A 24,639-nucleotide genomic window follows, 5' to 3' on the forward strand; every position below is an offset into this window, starting at 1 on the left:
ATAGAAGCTGAAATATTTTTTGTTTTTCTGCATTTTAGTTTGTGTGATCTGTTCCAACACTGTGACTGACTACAGTGTTTGTTCAACACAGACCTGTTGTTCTACAGTGCTTTGTCCTTTTCATATTTTATTTAAAAGTTCTGTGTGTAACTTTTAAGAAATCCTTAGTTATTAGTGACACCTGTCTCTGAGGCTTTTCATTGAACTACAGTCAGCATTTTCTGTTGCCTCAAGCGAGCACCTGTACTGTTTGCAACAGTGACTAACCAGAGACTAGCTGTGATCGACTGGCATCATGCTGATAGAATACTGGAATTTTTTTTTTTTTAGAGTTACATTGCTCTCTATAGTGTTCCTATTTCAGCTGGACAGTTGGCTCCATGATATTAACTAGTTTGCCATTTGTAAATAACTTCATCAACTGAGTTTTACAAAGCAATAAAAAAAACAGATCTATGCAGGGTAGCTTTACATTTGTCAGTTTTAACATGCAAGAGATAGTCAGATAGAAACATATGTGACTTTCATTTGAAGTTGTTATTTGAAAAGAGAATATAACAGTGGTTGTGTGTCAGAAAATAAGAATTTATCATCCATTGCAAGTGCCTTTATCCTGCCCTGACGGCCTGATGTTTTATCAATAGATATTCGAGAACTGCATTAATAATTCAGAGACTGACTATGCATTTATTTTTCTGTTTTCAGGACAAGCCCTCCCTACTGTTGCGCTGACCTGTATTCTCTACGGACAGGGGAAATGGTCAAATCAATTCAGTTCAAGACGCCCATCTATGATCTCCACTGCAACAAACAGTATGTCTGACCTCAAACAAAAAACAAAACTAACACACAAAAAAACACAGTTACATATATGACGCATGAAATGCTTACTTTCATTCCGCTAATTAACTGTTTTCTCCCACTTCAAGTATTCTTGTTGTCAGCCTGCAAGAGAAGATTGCAGCATTTGACAGCTGCACCTTCACTAAGAAGTTCTTTGTTACAAGTAAGAAACTTTTCTTTTGAGACTTACAGTCGTTATTCCATCGTAGTTTATAGATATATAGCACTCTATTTAAAAAGTGATGAGATTCATGTTCCAGTATGAAAGCTGTTTATGAGAATCTTTTTTGTGTCCATGAACCTGTTTTCATGGTGTTTTCGATCTTTCAGGGGTGTCTGACCTCATTTTTTATTAAGGTGTAGAAGACGATCATTTGTCATTCAGATCACACATAAGTTAGATTCAAAGCAGATTGTCAAAACGTGAAATATTTTAATGCCAGTGAAATCATATGTTTATGAAATGTTTGGCCAAACCACAGTGGTATGTACTGTATGCAGCAGCACAAACAAATAGTGCCAGTCCGGTAAGATTTTCTTTAACCCTTTTATTTTCATTGTTAAGCACTTTGTAACCCCTGTTTTGAAAAGTGCTAATATTAAAGTTATTAATATTATTATTATTATTTATTTATTTTTTTAACCCATCAATGTTAACATTGCCCAATGTGATCAGTCGCTGGTTTATGCTGGCATCACACAAGCCAAGCAAACACAAAGCGGGTCACTGGTTATGATGCAATCAGCCACCAAGGCCCGCTGCAGTGTGGCTATCTGAGTCTTTGCATTGAGACCAAACTGTTTTTATTGAAACCTGATGTTAGGCCCTCCATTTGAAGCTCAGAGCAGGGGAACTGTTTAAAATACAGCTCCTGCCTCCTCCTGGCTGTACCTGCCATATCTGCTCAAAGAGGCTGTGAAAGAAAGGCCAGACTGTATTACAAGGCCATTGCTGTCCACTTAAGTCATTGACTGGAGTAAACTGACCTTACTGGCTGCCTTAATGTGTCTCCGTTGTGTCTGCCTGCTTTCCCTATCAGCGTCTGAGCATCAGGAAACCAAACATGCTCAATAGTTATTAATCATCTCAGAATGCAGGGGCCTCCTCTTCACAACGTTGTTTGGTCTGTTTGGGCTGTAAAAGCAGTAAACAAAGGGTCCTGTGATGTGTCTCGCTCTGTTTGATGGGCCGCATACTGTTGTATGTCCGCTTCTTCTCCAGGGAGGCGACGGTGGACAGGTCGTGTTTTTGCGAACACTTAATGCTTGTCCCATGTTTATGCTCTTGCTTTCAAGTGTTGTAAGCAGGGACTTTCTTTCTTGTCTGTTCCACTTGGAGCCACAGTCTTGTTTAGCTTTTCTGAGCGAAATAACTCGCAATGATCATGGTTTGGTACTTACTGTGCTTTTGTGCCGTTAAGGTGTGTCACTGGGATCTGGGTATATATTAGTACATGTTGCTAGCACAGTGTGTTGCCAGACCTGTGAAGTTGTATGGGAAACAAAGTGAAGTGCCTTGATGTACAGATTACTTTATGACAATGTGGCTACAATTATAAATTTTATGCCTCTGCACCAGCAATGTTTTCAGGTTTCCGTCCAGCAAGCCGGCACATTCTTGTGAACGTGATATTTCAAAACTTTTGCATAAACATTCACGTGGACTTAACAATGAGCTCATTAGATTTTAGTGGTCATAGGCCAAAGTTCACGGTCACTATGACCTCATCAGTCTCATTTTTGTGAACACAATATCTCAAGAACACCTCGAGGAAATTTCTTCAAATTTGGCAGAAACATTTGAGTAGATTCAAGAATGAATCAATTAGATTTTGGTGGTCAAAGATCAAGGTCAAAGCAAAGTTACATTCATCTCGCTTTTGTGAAAATGGTATCTCAAGAACACCTTGAGCAAATTTCTTCAAATTTGACACAAACTTAAATTTGTGGATAATGAGATTATATTATTATTATTATTATTATTATTATTATTAGAATTTGGTGTTTAAAGGTCAAGGTCACTGTGACCTTGCATGCATGTCATTTTCATGAACGCAATAGCTAAAGATGGCCTTGAGGGAGTTTCCTCAAATTTGGTAGAAACATCCACTTGTACTCAAGAATGAACGAACTAGAATCTGGTGGTCAAAGGTCAAAGGTCAAAGGTCATGCAACATCTTTTTGGCCATAACTCAAGAACCTTTAGTGTCAACCTTGAAACTGTGTTTATTGCACAGATCTTCTGTGTGTGGGGCATCCATGTTTTCACATACACAGATGTAATCTGTAAATTAGCTGGTGTGCGGAGGCATACAACCATGTGGTGGCATATCTAGTTTTATTAGTACTTTTTAGGCATTTTGGCCTTTTTGACAGTGAGAGAGATTGACAAGATAGGCAGGGGAAAGAGTGGAAATAACATGCAGCAAAGGGCCCAGGACTCCAAACTAGGCCCGCTGTGATACAGACAGCCTAAGCTGCACTGGGTGAGCTTCTAACGGAGCCTGGCAGTTCCAAATTTTAGTAGGGGTAGTGATTCTTGTTGTTGAGAAATGGTGGGAGCAGCAGCATCAGTAACAGTAAAGGTTTTATTTTGTAAAATTTTAATACATTTGAAACATGGAATATTAAAATATAGAGTGTCGGACCATGAGGATCAGCTATTGCCACACTTACAGAGGTCTCTCAGGGTTCAGCCTTCAAAAGCCTGAACCCCGCTCTCTTTTCGTTTGATTCCACCCCTCATGTCTGTTTCCTTTCCCCGCTTAGCCCCCTGCTCTCCACCCAGGATGTCAAACACATGTTATCTCACCGCCTGGGCTCTCCCTCGGCCTTGGAGAGGCACAAAAGGCTTCTCTGGCGTTACCAGCAGCCCTTGTGGCTTACCTCAACCCACTTTCTCTCCACCATCCCCTTCCCCAGCACGGCACACTAAATTACTGTCTCCACCTCATCTGCTCCCTAAGCACTAAATTATTGTCAGCAAGCCATTTTACCCACACCTCCACGCACTTACATTGGCTCAGTGTGTGTGTGTGTGTGTGCGTGTGCGAGACAAGGGCTTGTGTTCTTGAACACTGCGTACATAAACATTTTGGATCAACGGTTTGTTGCCTGTGTTTTAACACACAGTGAAAACAGGCAGACTGTCACCGTCTATATATTTTTGCATTTAAAGGTATTTGTGACTCCATCAGTCATTTCTCCAGTCTGCTTACAGGCACGTTTGCCTGCTTTTGCTTGATTCTGTCTTGCAGCAGAAGTGATAGATGCCTCTGCATTTTTTGTGTATAATAGTAATTCATGTTCTTATTAACTTTGTCACAGAGAAAAATACATTCTTATCATTTTTAAGATATTTATCTATATGCATAGGCAGAGCTTTGTTTGTCTCGAGGATTATTAGTTGCTGTTTTTATTTCTGCTGACAGCATATGCAACTTTATTCCTATCTTTATTCATGAGTGTGATCTTTCGGTTTGAGAGGATGATTCATTGACTTTATGTTTGTCTGCCCTTGCCTTCAAATAGCCCCTACCTGTGCTATAATGCCCTCTGTTCTGTGTGCTTGCACTCAGATGTATGTGGCAGGCATCATAGCTGCAAATCAATAATTAAATTAAATTATCAATTCTATTTAAACACAACAAGGAAAGCATCATTTCATTGGTCAACACTGACACATTCACAAGTCCATTAGCCTGATGCCTAATTTATACTCCTGCAGCTGTGCACATACCCATGCTGTGTAGGTTGGGGCCGGCACCTCTCCTGTGCACTAGGCACAACAGTACTGCGGTGGATTGTGCATAGCATGAAATTTCACATGTGTGCTGGGTTCTTAACTGTCCAGAAATCCCACCTCCCAGTTCTGATGTCCAGTCAAACTTGTGTGGCATCTGTGGTGCATGGTGTGTAGTCACAGAATTGTGAATTAAGAATGGGTGCGAAGTGAAGCACTGAAGCTGGAGTGCAGGAAATTATTGAAAGAAACAAAACATCTAATGGCAAGCATACAGTATGAGTAGAAACAGAGCAAATCTAAATGCAAGCAGGGGCTACTTTAGTCTATGTGGAAAGAAAAGAAACAAAATCTGAATGTGAAATCAAGAAATAATGCTCTTAAATTGAAAACTAAAGATAGGAATAAAGCTTCATAACAACACACTCGCTGTGTGTCTGAGTGTGTTCCCTCTGGGATTATTGTGTTAGTCAATCAACAGAGGAGCCATCCTCTATTTATTGGGTACCACAGTCTCCATTAGGTCATACTGTGAACACACACAAGCCCAGAGACACGTCACCCTCATAAGATGCTCGTTTATCTTCCCAAACAAGAGACACACACAGACTCACACACATTAATGCTTTAAGATAGTTAGACACTCTTCATGGAGATGGCTTAATGGAAATCCCTGTATATGTGTTCCTGGTTTGGCTTGCAAAGTTTTGATCATGTGGTTGTTTACCAAAGTGTTTATTTCTGTTGTAATTATCATTGGTGGCCTTGTTAGTGTGAGCATCTTTGTGTTCTTTCAGGCTGTTATCCCTGCCCTGGCCCCAGCCTAAATCCAATAGCTCTGGGAAGCCGCTGGCTAGCCTACGCTGAGAACAAGGTAGTCCTCACACACACGCACGCACGCATGCACGCACGCATGCACGCATGCACGCATGCACGCACGCATGCACGCACGCACGCACGCACGCACGCACGCACACACACACACACACACAAACACACACACACTGTCATCTGCTACAGAAGTGCCTTATCGGAAAAGCGACATATTTACAGTCCAAAAAAATGCATTTATCTGCCTCTTTAATCTGTCTGGATAAACAACTCATTCCAAGAAGGGTCCAGATTTTGAAAATCAACAGATACATAGGAGTTTTTTTTTGTTCCCCTCTGTGTAATGGGATTGTTAAGTACTTACAAAAACCAAAATGTTCTATTGTGGATTCTGCAATACATATAATGCATAATCGTGTTTTGGTGCTGGCTCACTCAAGTAATTGACAGATGGGGCCACTGTTTGTGTGACTGCCTAAGGATTTCCAGAAATGATAAAATCTAGTTTTTTGAACGGTAAGAGTAATACTGGGACAGAGCCATTGAAGTGATATTGTATTTGAAATTAAATCAGTGCAGATTGGTTGTGTGGTTGTGTAATATTTCTTTCAAAGCAAAACCAATTTCCTCCAAAGAGTGAAGAGGGGAGGCTTTTGGATGTCTAAAATCTGAGTTGATTTCCTCCTTTTTTCATACATCTTCTGTAGACTTACACAGTACATCTTGTATTTATCTGTAAATCTTTGTGCTTATACAGTTGATCCGATGTCACCAGTCCCGTGGCGGAGCTTGTGGCGACAATGCACAGTCCTATACAGCTACAGTGATCAATGCTGCTAAAGTAAGTGAGAATACATCCAAACATACACACGGCTCATTCATTTTTCTTCACAACTGAATACCTGTCTACCACAGTGCTAGAGTTAGTACTACATTTTATTATATACATTATATTTTATTCCTATATTTTAACTTATGTTCTGATTTGTGTTTATGTCTTAGATTCTCATTTTTACTTGCATGATTTTCTTTTTCTACATATTGTATAGGCATTTTTGGAGGGAGCCTGAGGATAAAGAATTTTAATAGCCAACTACTGCTTCAGTAGAAATGTTGTACTCATGAGAAATAAAAACTGAATTTGACCTGTAGCACACACACATTCCTAATGCTTGTTATCATAAATTACCAACATGAATTTGAATTTTTACTGCATATCAAAGCAAATACAAGTTTGGGAAGACATGCTAAGATTGAATGCAACACACCTCTTAATATGACACAAACTTTAAATACTACAGTTTGTAACTAAAAGAACCAGTAGTACTTTTTATTGGTTTTCCATCTTTATTGAAATGTATCCTTAGTCATGTCTCCCTACACTGGATCTAAGATGAGTTCTTGTGTTCAGAGTGTGGCTAATAATAATCTGTCCAAAGGTCTTTTGGTCTGCCTTAAGCCTTTACTCAGATAGTACGGCACATAATACAGTATTTCCAGCTCTGCCTACGCCATCTGTAAATGTGCTGACATTGGATCCACCTGGCCCGCCTGGCTGACTGGGGCTGAGCTTATGAGACACTTCATCAACCTGCCTATCTGTTTTTCCCACTGTAATCTGTTTCTCTCCAATGCTCTTGTTTCACTCCTCTCCACAGGGGAGTGACTCATTTCCACAGCATTGCTTGACTTTCTTTGCTTGGAACCACTCTTATTTGGGTTTCCATAGCCAAAAGTTGGGGATAATACCTAATACCTGATACCTGGTACCAGGTACCAGATACTTTTTTCAGGTATTACCTCCGTAGAGGTTCCAAGCGTGCTAAGCTTATGATCAAAGGTAGCTTCTAAACACTGCAGAACACTGATTGGTCAGAGAAAATAGTCACTTAAGTCATCACTTGTGCAACATGAGACATGTACAAACCTGTCCACTCGTTTCCATCTTCAGTCTGACTATACATATACAGTTAAGTGGGGCTACAGGTATAGCTCGATCAGGCCATTTAATTGGACTACTGTCCTTGTCCCAGTTTAAAGGCAGCAGGGGAGAATCCATTTATTGACAGAAGTATGTCTGACTCCGCCACAGTAGGTGAAGATATGCTCCTTTTCAGCTAGCTGCTAGTTGACCTTTTTCTGATTGACCTTTTACATCACATACCGAACAATTTAGCAAGCAGCAAACGCTTTGCATGTTGAATGGTGAAACATGGATAACTTTTTCGAGCTGTATATTGCATATGTACTCTGTACTTTACTTGGTATCTTCATCTTGTTTTGTGTTGTTTTCTACTTCTTTTGTTTTTCCCTTCTTCTAAGAATTTATGCAGTTCAACTTTCGTGTCAAAGCACGACATAGGGACTATGGAGCTTGTGCAGAATGCATGGGCCAGTTCAGGTCTGGTTGAGGCCCACACATGAAAGAGTAAATTGACCCCCAACTGTATTGTCTAGCTGTGTTAGTCTGTCTTTGAGAACTGAGTACGATCTCAGTCAAATAGACATGTTAACACATTTCTTAAAAGTCCAGTTTTAGTCAGACTAACACAATGATTACACTTTTCCTTACATCATATAAAGGCACTGATTTCTGTGGCGGAGGGAGATTCAGTTCTCCCTAACAAATCTCTAGAGACTAATGTATCTGCCTGAATCATATGTCATTTCAAGTCCACACTGTCTGGTAGGCATGACTTAATAACCTGTTTGCTGGTTTTTAAGAGTTAAGTAAAACACACTACGATGACTCACATTATTGAGAAGACATGTTGATTTATAACAGCCCCAATAGCGATGTCTATATTGTCTATACACTCACCGTTGTGGCTATTACTCCTTATTGGTTCCCGCACAATGCTGGACAGCGCTTGACAACGCTTGACAAAAGTTTAACAAAAGTTTAACAACAGCTTGGCAAAGGTGTTAGTTCTTCCTGTTATGCTGATTGGTGAATCATTAGTCTCCTTGCGGCACTCATTTGTCTGTTTTTATTTCTACCAAGAAGCCGCTGCTTCATGTCACAATGTCAGATCAGTCAGTCAACTCGGTAGAGTGGGCGGATTCCAAGATCTGGACCCAGGCAAGTGTTGCTGTGACTGTCAGCTGAGAATCCTGCCTACCTGCCGAGTACTGTGTGAAGTGGAAAACAAAATTGAGTTCTTTGTACCAAAAGCAAGTTCAGTCGTGCCATACCATGTTGTGAAAATTCAGCCTAGGACTTATCACTAACCGTCAACAGCTCCCTTTAATACCAGGTGAAGTTAATTCCTGGTCTGATTAAGCTGCCTGCTAAAACATCTTAAATAGCTAGCTCCTCATATAGTTCTAGTCTGTTTCTCCATGTGGTCCCAGAGGAAGGGCTAATTGATTTACAAAGCAAAGCATGTGTATCCCTTTCCTTTGCTTAATGAGTGCTAACAGCTAGTGTGACAGAAGTCTCATTAACAGGCTAATGGTGGTATACATCAAAAAGAGCTCTCTGTCGCTAACAGGTTAGCGGCATGGTAAGCAGTAGACAATGGTGGGGGGTATTGATATGCAGACAGGCAGTCTGCTTGCCCGCCCTCTCCTCATTTAGGACTATATATCTCAATATGGATGACAAGGTATCTCCTTCTGGCTTGTGGCGCGACACGCTGGCTCTTAGTGCTGATGTCCAGAGACTTGGAAACAAAAAGGGGGGTAGCATTAAAGTGTTATGGTTTTTGTTTAGAAGAAAGATAAAAGAGGGAATGCAACAGCCTGGTTTAATTGATCTCCTTGTTCCAAATTTGCCATCTTATTGTGAATTTGTGTGTCACATTAACCCTGTTGCCTATAAATTAAAATACATAGTTTTTTGAGATGGTGCTATAAGACTGTAGTTGTGTGAGGGTGAGTGTGTTTTTGTCAGCCAACAGACAAGATATGCCTCCATCTCCCCCTCCTCCACAGCAGATCAATAGCCCCTGTTTGGACTACCACTAAGAACTCCACAACTGCAGTGATTAGAAAACACATTAGTGTTGATCAATTAGGAGCCAAACGCCTCACTTAATAATTGATGGATCTTCTGGCATTTTACACACACACACACAGACACACATACACACACACACACGCAGGCAAACACACGCATACACAGGCAGCAGACAGTTAGTGTGTCTCACCAAGTGGCAGAGAGAGACAGTGGGTGATCCTCAGACCCAAAGAAACGCAAGGCGCCACGCTGTATTGACAGGGCCGCCTAGTCTGAATGCCTGATTAGGCTCTCCGGGGCCCCTTTGGCGCTTACACACACACAGACACACAGTCACACGCACTGGACTCCATTAGACAAAGACAGTGTAGTAGGTGAGATAGACTCCACTTAAGCAGCACTATCCATTTCCCCCAGTTGAGCCACAGAGGTGTGTTTGAGCCAGACACCCTGACTGGGTCTTAAGCGGACACAGAGGAGCCTCACACACACACACACACACACACACACACACACACACACACACACACACACACGCACACATGGGTGAGTGAACAGGGGTGTTACACATACACCCATGCAATTGGCAGCTCTTCCACTCATCTTCATTGCCTGCAAGGCTTCATACCATGTGAACTACAAAATACAGTTTATGTTCAGAACATATTGGGAATATGTAACACCAGATGGTATATTAGATTTAAAAGCACTGATGTAATCTGTTTTTGTTTGTTCTTTCAGACATTAAAGACAGGTCTAACCATGGTGGGTAAAGTTGTCACCCAGTTGGCAGGCACACTACCAGCAGGCACTCCTGACGAGGAGGGCACACCTCACAGCGCGAGCCGCCGCAGCCCCCACAACCCCGGCGTGGTCACCATCATTGACACATACAATGTTGGTGAAGGACAGGTCAGTCAACTGTCTATGTGCTGTTCTTTTTTTTGTTGTTGTTGTTTTGCTTGGTATTCTTATTGATTTAATAATACTGGATTTTGTACACTGTGATTTAAAATTGTCATGGACACTGTTTATGGACATTCAAGAGCGTGCTTTTCCTTGTTTTATGTTATATACATGGCATATTGACATGACATATGACCTTTGTCAGTTAAATATTAAAATGCTGGATGTTTATATTAGTCATGCAATTACATCACAAAAGATAAAAAACTGACCACCTCTTAATGGCTGATGCTTTGAGATGCGGTGCTAAAGCTCACACTGAGTCATGGTGTGCCGGAGCAAAAGGAAAAGCCTCTTGTGTTTTATGTCATTTTTTTTTTTAAATCTTAAAAATTAGTTAAGTTACTCACCAGTCAATGGGAGTCTGGCTATTGAAAGCAAAATGAACTGGAACAAGCATCCCTATTTTATACAAACATGCATTTTTAGTGCTGGCTATGTGTCTTATTAAACACTGTGCACAGCAAGGGCCCTTTCCTCGGATTGGCGCTAAGCAGTGCGCACAGTGCAGCACAACAGTCATTACTAGTTTTAAAACGCCATGGTGTTCGTTTTCATGGCCAGCCACTATGTTGTGTTAGTATTGCGCACATGGGTGTGTGTGTGTGTGTGTCTGTGTGTGTGTGTGTGTGTGTGTGTGTGTGTGTGTGTGTATTAAAATAAGATGTTTATAGGTGCATTGTTGTAGTAGTATTTTACAGCTGTATAAAAGGAGCATTTTTCAGCTAAGATGTACCTACATAAGTGTGATGACAACTTGACATGGAGATGGGTTGTAGGTAGGTAAAATAGTACATTATTACAGTTAATTTTGTTTCCTCTGTCAAATTTATAATTACAGTTTGTAGTTTATTGCTGTAGTGACATTACTGCTCTTACTGCAATACTCTCAGCAGAAAACTACTCACTTTTCCATTTTACCAAATCTACTAGGTAAATAGCAGTGCACCAGGTGCATGTGCACCTGACTTTTAAAGCAAATCGAAAATGACATTCTGATTGGTTGAAGTCGTGTTACATCAACACTCCTATCCTTATTTAAGGGACAAAATACAACCCTTTGACCGGTTTGCCTGAATTTGTGCTCAGATTATGTGCTGTTTAACTTGCAAAAGTGGAGTTGGACACACCCTGAATGAACTAACAGTGCACTCTGGACTGTGTGCTTTAAATTATTTGAATAGGGCCCCTAGTGTCTTAACTATCTACATTTAGAAAAATACTCTGCACAAAACCAGTGACATGAAGAGGACCAAGGGGTCACACATCACACAGAACATGAGCTACACTCAACATGTCTCTAATGATGAGTTGTAGTTGGTAAAGAAAAAACACAAATAGCTAATCACAAAACATGTATTGTTTTGAGTCGTATTTCATCCATCCACACGTTTACTACACTCTTCTGCACATGTCCTCCTTTTACATTTTTCTTGTTGTTCAAGCCAGCACAAGGTGAACAGCAAGCACAGAAGCTCTTCCTGCTGTCATAATTTTTTTCAAAATGTAAGTGTGAGTCGGGAATGCGCATGTGTCTATATTTGATCGTAGTTTGAATGAAGCTGTGTGTGCGTTTGTGAGACTGGGACAAGTTTGCAACTGTTTGTGGACGTCAAAAACAGTTTGCATAAAGATTGCAACCCATGGTTGGACCTGTAAATCCTTGTAATTCCCCCCAACTGGGCCCTACATAAATATAAAAACAATGCATACACCCCCCAACACACATGTGCGCGCGCGCGCACACACACACACACACACACACGCACACACACACACACACAGACACACACACACACAAACACGAACGGCTAAATTGGCTCCAATTTGTTCTTGGCTTTTTGCCTCTCTGGTCTTGTCATGTGTGACCCATGTAAACATAACTTTGGCCTCTGCGGCTTGGCGGGAAACAGGAAAATCTCCAGCGTTGGCTTTTTTTCTTTTGCCTTGACACACTCAGGTCCATTCACCTAGCTCTGCACAACTCACTGAAAGGTATGACTTAGATTTGCTGCATATTTTAACAGCCAAGCTTTTAGCCGCAGCCCAGTCTGTTTTAGCAGTGCTGGTAAGAGACGCTCTGTAAACAGTCAGCTGTTGGTCTGTAACCTCACATGAAGCTCAAGGTTGAGCGAGTGCACCATATGTCAAATAAAGTCTTTACATTCAATTTAGCCATTTTTATGGACGATTTGAGAGGTGAGTGAGAAGTAGGTTTCATATAAAGTTTTTTTATTATTATTTTAAAAAAAAGTATAGCAGAGCTTGGAGAAATCCCCTAAAACCCTAATGTTAGTTCAGGGTATTTTCTGATATCAATGTTCCTGATAATATAATAAAATACTGTGATATATTAATATCATTTGCAGCAACATATTGTGTTTATACCTTGTACACTGTATGTTAGGCTTCAAAAGTGGTAAACACTAATCCACAATTGATACAATAACAAAGGTGGTCAAGCTACATTTGGTGCCAGTTGCCTTCAACAGGATCTCCCTTTAACATCTAAAGAAATACTAAAAGCTTTTATCCCCTTAACCATGATTAATCACACTGCAGTAGCTGTCACATTTTTAATGAGGCATGTTAGCATACATAGTACAGTTAGTCAGTGATGTAGTCACCACAGACACATTCGCTGCTTTCTCCTCTCTCACACAGTGACTGGAGCCGCCCTGTAGCCAGTGTGTTGTCTTATAAGCTGGACCTAAGCCTTCAGAAGCAGGCCTGCACTGTGTCACCGGCCGACACACTGTAACCGTACACTGCTCATAAACACTGACGAGGCCTGGCAGGCAGGGAGGGGAAGGCTAGGAGTGGAGGGGAACTGGATGGTTAAGGGGGAGGAGTGGGAGGGTGTGAGCGATCAGTAGAGAGTGAATAAAGGGGGTTGGGGTATAATTTTTGGAGAAATGGGAAAAGGTAGGAATACGATGAATACGATACGAGATGGGGTCCTGTGTCAAGATGGCGGTCGAGGATATTCCCATGTCTTTCAGTCTTTAAAATTAGTTATTTGGAACTGCAGCTTCATAACACGCACACACGCACGCACACACTCTCCCCTGTGTAACGGCCTCTGTTTCAAAGGGCTCCAGCAGGATTCCCTCACAGAACAACATTGTCTGCCTGCATTGTAATAAAAGTGATCTGCTAAATGTCACCAGCCTCTTTCTTTCTTTCTTTCTTCCTTTCTTTCTTTCTTTCTTTCTTTCTTTCTTTCTTTCTTTCTTTCTTTCTTTCTTTCTTTCTTTCTTTCTTTCTCAGATGAAGCTTTTTTTTAGAGGCTGTTTCTTGTTTGGACTACTTCTTATTTAAAATTGTCAGCCAGCCTCCCTGACATCATTAATTCAACACTGAGGCCAAATTGAACCCTGCGTAAATGTTCTCTCTCTCTCTCTCTTTCTGTCTCTCTCTCTCTCACACACACACACACACACACACACACACACACACACACACTCGTGTACAAAGTGGCCTCATGTCTGGTCTTATTTCTAATCTCTCTTCGTGACTAAAGGGATTTTTTGCCAGTTCCTGTTCTCGGTTCAGCCCTTGTTAGATTTGTCCCAATCTTGACTACAGACTTCATACAGAGATTTAGGAGCAGACTCTAGTTGTGCAAAGTGACTTATAATTTCATTTTCTAAGGCAATTTCCAGAAGTAGCAAGCCAAACCCAGATTTGACGCCAGTTGCCGCCTGTTTTTACGGGAAAACCCACTGTCATGGGGTATTGTCAAAGCCACATGTGAAAAGCCACAATATTGCCAAAGTAAATTTGTCCATATTCTTGTCTGTGTTGTTGGGCCATACCCTATCCATTGTGGTCTCAGTACAGTACAGCCTCTTACTAAAACACCAGCACTAATAAAGTAAAGCTCTCACTTTAATGATTCATCATACATTGACGCAACACAAAGAAAAAAGTTTTAAACAAAGTACTTGTTTTTCGGTTTTCTTGCCCCTCAGGTAATATGCTAATTATTTTTCCTCCACAAGAGGGCAATGGCTCATTCTGACAGGAAAGTCACCTCCAGCTGGGTCACTCATGTTAAAGAACACTGCTGAGTGTGGTGATGATATCAGAGCAAACCAAAATGTGAAGAGAAATCCTTGAGCAGGGAAAGTCCCATTCTGGCCTCAGTGTTCTTTTTGTTAGAGAATGATTTGGAGTTTCTTTTTCTCTCTCTCTCTGTATGTGTGTGTGTGTACACTCCAGGTCTTGGTAAGTGAGGACTCGGACGGGGAGGGAGTGGTGGCTCACTTCCCAGCTCATGACAAACCCATATCCTGCATGCAATTCAACCCCAGTGGTAAGACACACTCGCACACACTCACACACTCACACATGCACATGCATTTATTTTTGAGGAAGGAGCAAAAGCATTTAACGCAAGTTAGGAAGAAATAACAAGCAGGAGAGAGATTACACTTCCATTTAAGTGTAACATGGTGTGTGTTTCTCACCTGAGGCCTCATCTGGTCTCTCAAGTGATCCTTGAGCGAACAACACACAAAACAGTGCACAGTCTTAGCATAGTGCCTCTTGCACACTAACTGCAACTTGTCCACGAAGGGAGGCATCATTCCATTGTCAAATAGCCATAAACTGGCAAAAGACCAAATTGCCAGAAAGCTGCTGCAGAGCTACCTGCTGCACTAACTACTGTATTTCCACAATTTAAAGCACATACTCTAGTTATACATGAAGCTATGAAGCCTCTGTATTGTCAGCAACACGATCCTACAAATATTTCAAACAAAAAGCCTTAGGTCCAACTGATGGGATTTTGTCGACATAAACATTGTCAGGTGGCTTTTATATCGAAACAGAAACAGGAAAGGTTGAGTAAAACACATGTCTATGTATTTCTTTATGTCTGTGATGGGTATAGGCATTGAAACTGTAGTGAAATGAGGTATAAAGTCAGTGTGACCTTTAAAAACTCCATGTTCAGTGTCTGTTTTTGCTGAAAACTGTGTGTATCATGTGATAGAAATTGTCTAGACTGCTTCAGCTGAGCAGCAGCCGCGCTGCGCCTGAGCACTGCTACTCATGCTTCCGGTGTGGCTGCTCTAACCGGATAATATGGGCACCGAAATAAAAAAACAACAGGTTTCATGATGCACATGCTCTGTTCATGCAGGCTCTGTGGCTCGAGCAGAGACTTGCGATGCAGCTACAGATTTGTTTTTCACCACTGTCACCTCTGTCAGTGTCTTTCTGCTCTGTGAGTTTTTGTTTTTTCTTCTTCTTCTTCCCTGTCTTCCTCTTCCGTTCACTTTGACCACTTCATTCATTTAATAAGCGCAGCCAAGCAGAACCATGAGGTAATGACTCTGGTAATTCAAAATGGTAACAGGCGTAATGTGGGGGATGTTTAGAGCCGCTGTATGCTTTAATGAAAATATGAATATTTGGCGCCAGTGCTTCAATGAAGTCTTGTGACATATCACAATATCAGTATTTTGTCTCAGCACTAGTTATGAGGGTTCTTTTTAAAAGAACACTTTACCCACAACATGAACATGACTTTAACAGTTACTTTCCTTGTGATACTCTCGATTCATAAAGAAAACTGTATTTTTAAAGTCCAAAAACAGATAACTTAATGACTTGAGTAAAGGGGGGCACGTTCAACAAAAGAAAAACTGTATCAAAACATACAAACTCTCTCACAACTCCTGCAGTTCATCTCATTCATTCAGTTGTATGCTCAGTACTTCACAATCACATGCATTTCCACTAAACATGGATTTCAGGATTTTTAACATGGGAAAGCATGTGTGTTCACTTATTAAGTTTGTGCTGATTTTCCCTACAAGTGGATGAATGAGTGTGTTAAAATGAGCTTTCATGTACAAATTGTTTCACTCCCTTTTCACAACAGTATTTTACTTTTCATTCTCTGAGTGGTGCTGACAACCACCCTAAAAAGAAAGGGACAGTAGATGCTTTGTATGTGTGAACAACAGGTCACCTCGTCAGTCTGTGTGAGCCTGTCTATGTTCTTGCTTTTCTGTGTATGTGTATTAGTGTGTGTGTGTGTGTGTCTGTGTTGATGTATTTTATGCTGTGTGTGTTGTGTGTGCATGTGCAGTTAATAAAGGAGCTGTTGAGAGATGGCTCTCACCTCATGACCTCCAAGCCCCAAGAATCCTTCACTTACCTCGACTCTGTCTGGACAGATACAGAATGATACTACAGACAAAGACAAGACATGCTTCTCTAGACTAGTGGTTTTCAGCCAGGGGTATGGGGACCCCCAGGGGTCCTTGTGGGTGTTCCAGGATGTCCCCAGAAAAATGGGTAAAAGTTTATTTTCAGTATTGAGTAAGAGCCATGTGTGTGACTGTTGTGATCATAGGTTTCACTTCCTCAATGATTATTCTGGTCTTCATCAGATCTAACAACCAGAATCTTTTCAGAAGGTTGTCCCTGAAGCAAAAATCAAATGGGGGTCCCTGCCCTAATGTGTATTATGATAGGGGTCCCCCAAAAAAGAGAACCACTTAACCCCACCTACTCACTTCACCAAAAATCCTATCAACAAAATACAACCCAGTTGAGCACAACTCATGGCACAGAAACCTGCTATCAGAGACAGATACATGTGATAATCTCTACCAGCTGTACAGTTGTAGTCATTTCAGTAGGAAATAGACATGATATTTATAACAAAACAAAGCAATGTTTGTTTAAGAACTAGACACAGTGCTAGAAGTTTAACCCTGAAAGAAAGCTGGAGCGACATAATTTTCCTTGCGCTACTTTCAGTAACCTTTCACAAGTTCAAATCTTTGCAACCTGAGCAAATTAGTGTGACTTCTTTAAAAAACATGGAAACAAGGCAATGAGCAACTTGGTAAGAAATATTCCACCAATTACAAGACATCAGTAGATTTAGAAAATTATTTTTTTTTATAAGCTATGGGAAAATGTCTCAGGGAAAAGAGCCAAGGAAAAACAATACTTAAATTATCATAATTACTTATTTAAAAATATGTTACCAAATTACTTCAAGGTCATTTCCTTGTTTGTTTTTTAAACGTTTTTTGTTTTAGTTTTGATTAATTTATTATGATTTTTTTAACTTTTAAATGTAAATTTGCTTGAACTTTTAAATCATTTCTTGCTAATTTTTGGGTAATTTCTTCTTCTGTTACTCATTGTCTTCTTCTCATGTTTTTCAAATAAATCAAGCCGACTTGCTCAGTTAAACAACAAATGGTGATACTGATAGGTGTAGAAGATTTTTTTTTGTTTTACACTCCCTTGCAGGCTCTACCTCTCGGAAGTTCATTCATAATGACAGAGAGAAAATTCCTACAGTGGACACAGATTTGTGCTGGCAGAAGGTCGTGGCTCAAACAGTTGCTTTGAAGCATGGTGCATCCCTGTCACAAAGATGGATTGTGGATCCAGTCATTACTTCAGATAGATGAAACTGCCAACACTGCAGTGGTTTTCAAAAACATTCGATAACCACTGACCAGGTGTTGCCAAACTAGCCAACAATAGTTGAAGGAAACATTGAAAGAGACACAGTGCCAGCAGAAACTGAATTTGTACTTTGTAAATCTGTACAGTGTGAACTATAAACTACCGTCAGTACACATTTGGAACTTGAGTAAATCATGCTTACAAAGGAGATTTGAACAAACCATTTAGTTTGTTGTGGACATGTACACTAACACATGGGTAATCAGCAGTGTAGACGGAAACACCATAGGCACATCATCACTGTCAGTAACTGATAAGGAATACAAAAAAAAACATTTCTTGGTTGATGGTTCATGATACCAATCCCTGTATTAGTGTGTGAGTGTGCTTGTGTCTGGATTCAGAAATGTTAGAATCTTCTGGTCTGGAGGTCTTTTCTTATATGATAGCCATTGATAGGTCTAAGTTAATCACTGGAGTTCCTTCTTTCTCACTGTTTTTTTTTTTATTAGTTGGTGTCGATAGTTGTCAGCTTCTATTGAATCTTTCTTTTGAAAGTCACAGTGCTGTGCTAGGTTCTGGAGGTGTCTTTGGTCAGCCAGTGATATTAAAGTCCTTTTTAAAATATTTTTTTCTTTAATATCCAAGATAGGTTTTTACACAAGTGCACTCTCAACATAGCACAAACACTAAGTGTGGTAGTTAGTTTTGGTGTACTGGTAAATGCTGAGTTGGCAAGCAGACCGCATCCCCTGTGACCCTTTCCACAGGGCGCTATCAACTTTAAATTCTAAACACACTTTAAATCTTTATGACTCATTTACTGCGAGACAAATCTAAAGAGCTAATACATGTTCAAGTGAAAGTGGAAACGGCACCACAAGTGTGGCCAAAAAACACAGATTTCCCCTGTTTTTCCATTGCAGTTAGGGTGTGTAATAAGATTAGGACAGATCTTCACACAAGTGTAGAAACTCCTCTTTTCCAGATTGCAGGACTTCTTTCATCAGTGTTTTTTCTTTTATTCATTTTCATTTCTAAGCTGCCTGCTGTGGATAGTCCCATAATTAGAGGCCTCTTGATTTGATCAGAGCCCAAATCCGACGAGTTCATAGGTCAGGCTCTAAGTGAACTCTTTCCAAGGACTTAGAGGAAGTGGCTTTTACTGAATTACCTTCCTGGCCCTGCTGAGGCTCCCTTTACAGCGGTCGAGCTCAACATGGCAGAAACAAGAAAGATAGACTTAGCAGGAAACAATGATATGACTCAAACAGAGCTTGGAAAGCCCTGGAGTTTTGGCTGGGGAGAGTTATGTAAGAAACCCCAGTGGCTTGTGTATGTTGGAGGCTCTTCAGAGGTTGGACTGGGGGCCGCCAGCTCTTGGTGTGGCGGCTGGCGCTCTGCAGCACTTCGGTGGATCTGTGGATCTATTCCTAGTGGTGTAATTAGAGGGGCGCAGATGAAGTGCAGTGGCAAAGCGCTCTCTTTAACAGCTGCAATGTGTGTGTGCTTGTTTTCTTTCACGTCTCGTCCTCTTCACCCGTCCTTAACGATCCCTGACTTGATTATTAGGTATGATGCCAAGGTCAAAATACACTCGTTTTGATGGCAGAGATATTGTCCAACAACTTGTGCAATACTTTTGACTATGACTGGCACTAGATGGAGTGATTGATCCAGCGACCATGCAAGTCACCACCTTCTGCTCTTTATTCTCTCAAACCTCTTTCTCAATAGTTTCTTCAGTCTGATAAGCATCAAGCACTTTACATGCAGTGGTGGAAGAAGTATTCCAACTATTTACACAGTAAAAATAACAACACCTCCATGGAAACATTTATTAAGTTTTAGTCTTGCATGTATAACTTTACTTTATAACTATGACATAAAATGAAAAACTATCATTGTAACTGTTGCAGTAATTATAAAAATAAAGTAATAATAAATGTATATATGCAAGCAGCATATTAATGTTGAAGCTAGTCAGGGTGGAGCTAATTGCAGCTGCTAAATGCAGTGATGAGTACAGTAGTTTAATCAGTGACAGTGCATCATATTATAGGAGGATGAATTTCAACTGCGGATGTGGAGCAGATCTTCAGACATTTCCAAATCCAATTTTTGCCTCCCCTAATTTTATAGCAACAGGTTGATTTACTCGCTGCAATCTCTGTAAACGGTGTTCTCTTCCTGTCCAACCAGGAGAACAAGAGTTCAGAAGAGTGCTTGATAAAAATGTTAAGAGCTTAAACAGTTTGTGAATCAGCTGATTAGTCAATGAACAGAAAATGTATGTGTAATTTTATTATCAGTACGTCATTGTAGCGATGCAAAAAGTGCTAGACTTTCCCTATGAGTTATTTAAATGTAAGCATCTGCTGCTTTTGTTTATATTAATTGGATAGTAGCTTAAATATCAACATGGTTTTCAACAATTGAGAAATATAACCCCCAGGGTTCAAGGCCTTATTTGGCCAACTGAAGGAAGCAGCTCATTTGCTTAATTCAAAGCTGCCATCAACAGCAAGTGGGTTTTGGGCTGGCACAAAATTGAGGAAAATTTACTTCATATGGTTTAATTTTGTCTAAAGCAGTGCGAACAATTAGACACTTGTTTTATCATTACATTATAGGCGTAGTTTCAATAATTGTACACTCAAAGACCTGCCATTTTGCCTTCCTTGAATATATGAAAGGAAATTCAGTGTGTATGTTTAGGACTTAGTGCAGGACGTGTCAACTGGGTGTATCCAGGATAGCACACATAACATGACTTATGGCCTTTTCCTGCTGTGCCTGGCCCCTTGTCAAGATATTTTGATTGATTGTAGCCATGTTTTTTGACCAATCTTTCTAATATATTATGGAATTGTGTAGCTCAAATTTGAAACTGGTAATCCATAATGTATACTAAATTTGGTATTGAAAAAGTCAAAATCAAAAAAGAAGATTTCAGATTACTGTTTTTCACATTTTGCAAATTGGCAAAAAATCCATGATGCAAGAGGCTTTTTTGCAGAGCACCTTCAGTTGTGGAAGTGTTTCAAATTTCAAGTCAATCAGACTCACTAGGGGCGCAGTCTTTCACAGTTTAAACTTTTCAAATTTGAATCAAATTTGATGTGAAGCATTAGGCCATATTTTCCAGTTAAGTTTCATGTCTCTAGCTCATTCCATCTCACAGTAGTTGTAGATTCATGATGATTGGAAAAACAATTCTAAACTGCCGATCTCATATAAGCCTCACCCTTTGTGATGACTTTTTGATTGATGTTTTTTGATCAGGCTGCTAATTTATAATAGAAATGTGTGTCTCAGTTCAACAATGCTATATTCAAAATTTGGTGCTGATAGAGTCAAAAACCAAAAAGTAAAATGTTTTTTCACATTATGCAAATTAGCAAAAAAAATTGTAGAGAAACTTTTACTGGATATGTGTCCCGAATTTCAAGTTGGCTGTGGCCCAAGAGCTAGAGCGGGTCATCCACTAAATTTTGCCTCACCTCAAATTGCTTCCGATTGCTGTTCCACTGGTGTGTATATGTTTAAAAAAAAAAAAGAGTAGCCGGTGGCACCTTGTACAGTAGCCTCAGCCACTAGTGTATGAATGTGTGTATGAATGGGTGAATGTGTCATGTAGTGTGAAAGTGCACTGAGTGGTTGAATGAACAGAAAAGTACTATACAAGTGCATGTCCCTCCATTTTACCAAGTCAGTAACCCCTAATTTCCACCAGATCCATGTGCGGTCTGGCTCTGCTCCGTCACGGCAGATGGAGCAAATAGACTACACCCCAGATCACGTGTTAATTTCCACTGGCTCCGCTGTGTTGCAGATCGACTCTGTCTCAGCTCCGGAAAAAATACGCAAGCCTCCTATTTTTGCCGGATGCTGGGTCACCTTGCATAAATTCAGCCTATTTAACACAGAGCAGACAGGAAATCAGACACCGATACAACATTAAAACATCCGGTTATTTTTCAGAATAAAACACTCTGCGTTTACGTCTCATCATATTTCACTTAACTACATCAACAAAACGTCATAATGAGCGTATCCAGACCTGTATTCATCAGGTCAGAGGTTTTCAGAGGCCACTACCAGCAACATGGACGAGGAGAAGCTAATTTAGGTGGTGGAAAACCACAAAATTATTTATCACACATCCTTTTATAAGGACAACCATAGAGAGGAAATGGCGTGGAGCAACATATTGGGAGTTGTGGGAGTGAATAGACATCACTATAATTAATCCACGGAGTGAATGGAGTTATTACTTCTTCTTCTGTATATATATATAAAGTTACTCTTTTTTCCGTATATACGCAATATAATGCGCGTGATTCTGTAATTACTGTGGGAACCCCCCGGTCTCGCCACTCCAGCTTATCTGGCAGTGGGGATTGACGGATAAGGTAGCACAGAGCAAAACCGCAGCAGATCCGGAACACAACGCACATGCAAGCGGTGGAAATCTGGGATATGGCTTGCGGTGTGAGGGGCCCTTTCCAAAATCGTGATTTGGGGCATTAATTACAGCACCACCATGTGGCCATCTGGAGTCATATTTCTTCACTCTCTTAGCATTCCTAGTCATTTGGCCAAGTTTGGTGTTTCTAGCTTGTTCACTCGAATTTTAGACGCAGCTGTTGACAACAAATTAAAATAATAATAAACTGGCAAACTCTCTAGGGTTTTCCCCTTCAGGGCTCGATTCTTACATTGCACTAAAAATATGCCAGAATTGAATATCAGTTTTCAAATAAGGCAGTGTAACTCTCTTTTAAGTCAAGATGCAGTTCCAGTATTATCAATCATAAAGTGTCAGATCTCAAGGGAATTGAAAAGATACCAATACACAGCATTTCTATTTTCTGTTCGACTGCCATGTTTATAGAAGCACAATAACCAATTAAAACAACATAAGGGTCATGTAAAGTGTTAAGATAATTTATTACCTTGATGTTTTTTTGATTTAATTGCCACAGTGATCCCTATCAGGACAGCAAGATGTCTTCTCTCTGTTTCATTTTGTGCTGCTGCAGCTCTTTACATTCTTCTGAAGACATTCAAGTCAAACTTGGGCCATGTTGAAAGTGTTGCAGAGTGTTCCTAGGTCCAACGTAGTGAGATTGTCATTGTGACTTTTATGTAAAAGTCATTCTTATTCAGACATGAGACTGCTGTTACTTAAAGGGGTTCATGTGTGAGGAGGGCTTTAATCTGTAAAGTAACTTGTAACTATAGCTCTTAAATAAATGTAGTGTAAAGTACATTTCTCTCTAAAATGTAATGGATTGAAATCATAATGTAATTGAATATTGAAAATAGTGCTTTAGCAACAAAAGTACAATGGCCGTACAGCTAATTCTAAATTGTTCTTGAGTACTGTACTTGAGTAAGTGTAATTAGTAACTTGTTTTGACCACTGTGGATATTAACATTTATGGTAACTCATAGAGATATGGGCTAGGGTCTTTCTTAAAGATATAACATTGTGTATTTTGATCATTTTGCATGAATGTTCAGCATGCATTGAACTGCAGCAAGTAGTTAAACCGATTAAGTCCATTATCTTGCTGCCTGGACTTTGACCATAAATTACTCAAATAAACTGTATTTAAACTGGATGCAGTGTACTTCCACAATACTTGCTGTTAAGAATCTCTTTCATTACCCTTTTCAGTCTAATAAAACACAGCAGGCCACCAAAGAATTAAAACTTGATTTTTGTGCCGACGTTCTAAAGTTCTGAATATGGAAGTTTTGAATACCCCATCAAAGCCAGGAGTAATGGCAGATGAATCAAGACTGAATCTCTCCCCACACGGAACTGTCCCATAAACCATATCCCTGGTTTAGTAACAGGACGGTCTAATGAATAGTCTGGCCCGCTGAGCCTGACCATTGAGGCAGCTGTGCCGTGAAGGCAGCTCTCCATGGTGTAATAACTCTGTCTCCCCATCTTACTGATGTGTGAAAGAAACCAGGCCGTCGCCGAAAAACCCTGGACCCACACGCACATGTTGAACACAAGGGGAATTCCCACACACAAGCAGCTTCACTCGGCCACACATTTATAGCCACACATTTAGCATGGATTGAGTTGTGTCTTCACACCAAGATAGTAATTAGCACTCACATGTGAGCTCTGATGTGATTTACAACAGCTGCTCTGCAGGGCTCTCTGTCTTGCATCCCTCAATTTCTTGATTGTAGATAAGATGGGCTTTTCTTAAACATTATGATCAATGTTAAAACCATTCCTCAACATTGAAATTCTTTAAGTTTTAGTGACAGTCTCTGTTAAAGAGGTTGTCAAAGCCCACGCTGGTACCTCACATATGTTTTACAGTTTCCTTGCAGAAGTTTGTACGATTCTATGCTGTCCTTGCGAGCAGAGGCAGACGACTAAGAATGGACTTAAAATCATGTATTAGCCACTTATTCTGATATGATACGCAGTAACGTGTGGAATGTCTAAATGGTCTGCTGTCAAGTGCAGAGCACAGTACTGTCTGCAGTAATTTTAGAAATGACTTTGATAGCTACAATATAGAAGAGGAGCAGCAGTCCTTTTGCCTTAATGTTTTTCAAACATGCATTGTTTGAATCTTATCATATGTTCTAGAAGCTTGTAATCAAGCAGTTCTAGTGAGAAAGTCTTTCCTATACCTGTACTGTTCCTGTACACAGTAGGCTTCCTGGATATATATTAGCCGAGTCATATTGGTGAAATGTTGCGTTGGAGAAACTTGTGAGGCCTACCAACGTCCATTTATCTGTCAACTTAAAACAATTGAATTATTCAAACAGAATTTTCCTTGAATTTCTGCAAGTTAAATCA

The 24,639-nt window shown here is 40.3% G+C and overlaps 1 protein-coding gene across 1 annotated transcript in view; it reads left to right on the forward strand.

Annotated features, from left to right (window-relative positions):
- bcas3 (BCAS3 microtubule associated cell migration factor) overlaps positions 1-24,639 on the forward strand; it is a 273,341-nt gene that overhangs the window by 52,171 nt on the left and 196,531 nt on the right. Inside the window, 6 exon segments of the mRNA XM_042486205.1 lie at positions 706-813; positions 930-1,006; positions 5,383-5,459; positions 6,174-6,257; positions 10,119-10,289; positions 14,568-14,661. Of these exon segments, the coding sequence (XP_042342139.1) occupies positions 706-813; positions 930-1,006; positions 5,383-5,459; positions 6,174-6,257; positions 10,119-10,289; positions 14,568-14,661 (611 nt within the window).

This window comes from Plectropomus leopardus, chromosome 5 (assembly GCF_008729295.1).
Source record: "Plectropomus leopardus isolate mb chromosome 5, YSFRI_Pleo_2.0, whole genome shotgun sequence".
Taxonomy (NCBI): Eukaryota; Metazoa; Chordata; class Actinopteri; order Perciformes; family Serranidae; genus Plectropomus; species Plectropomus leopardus.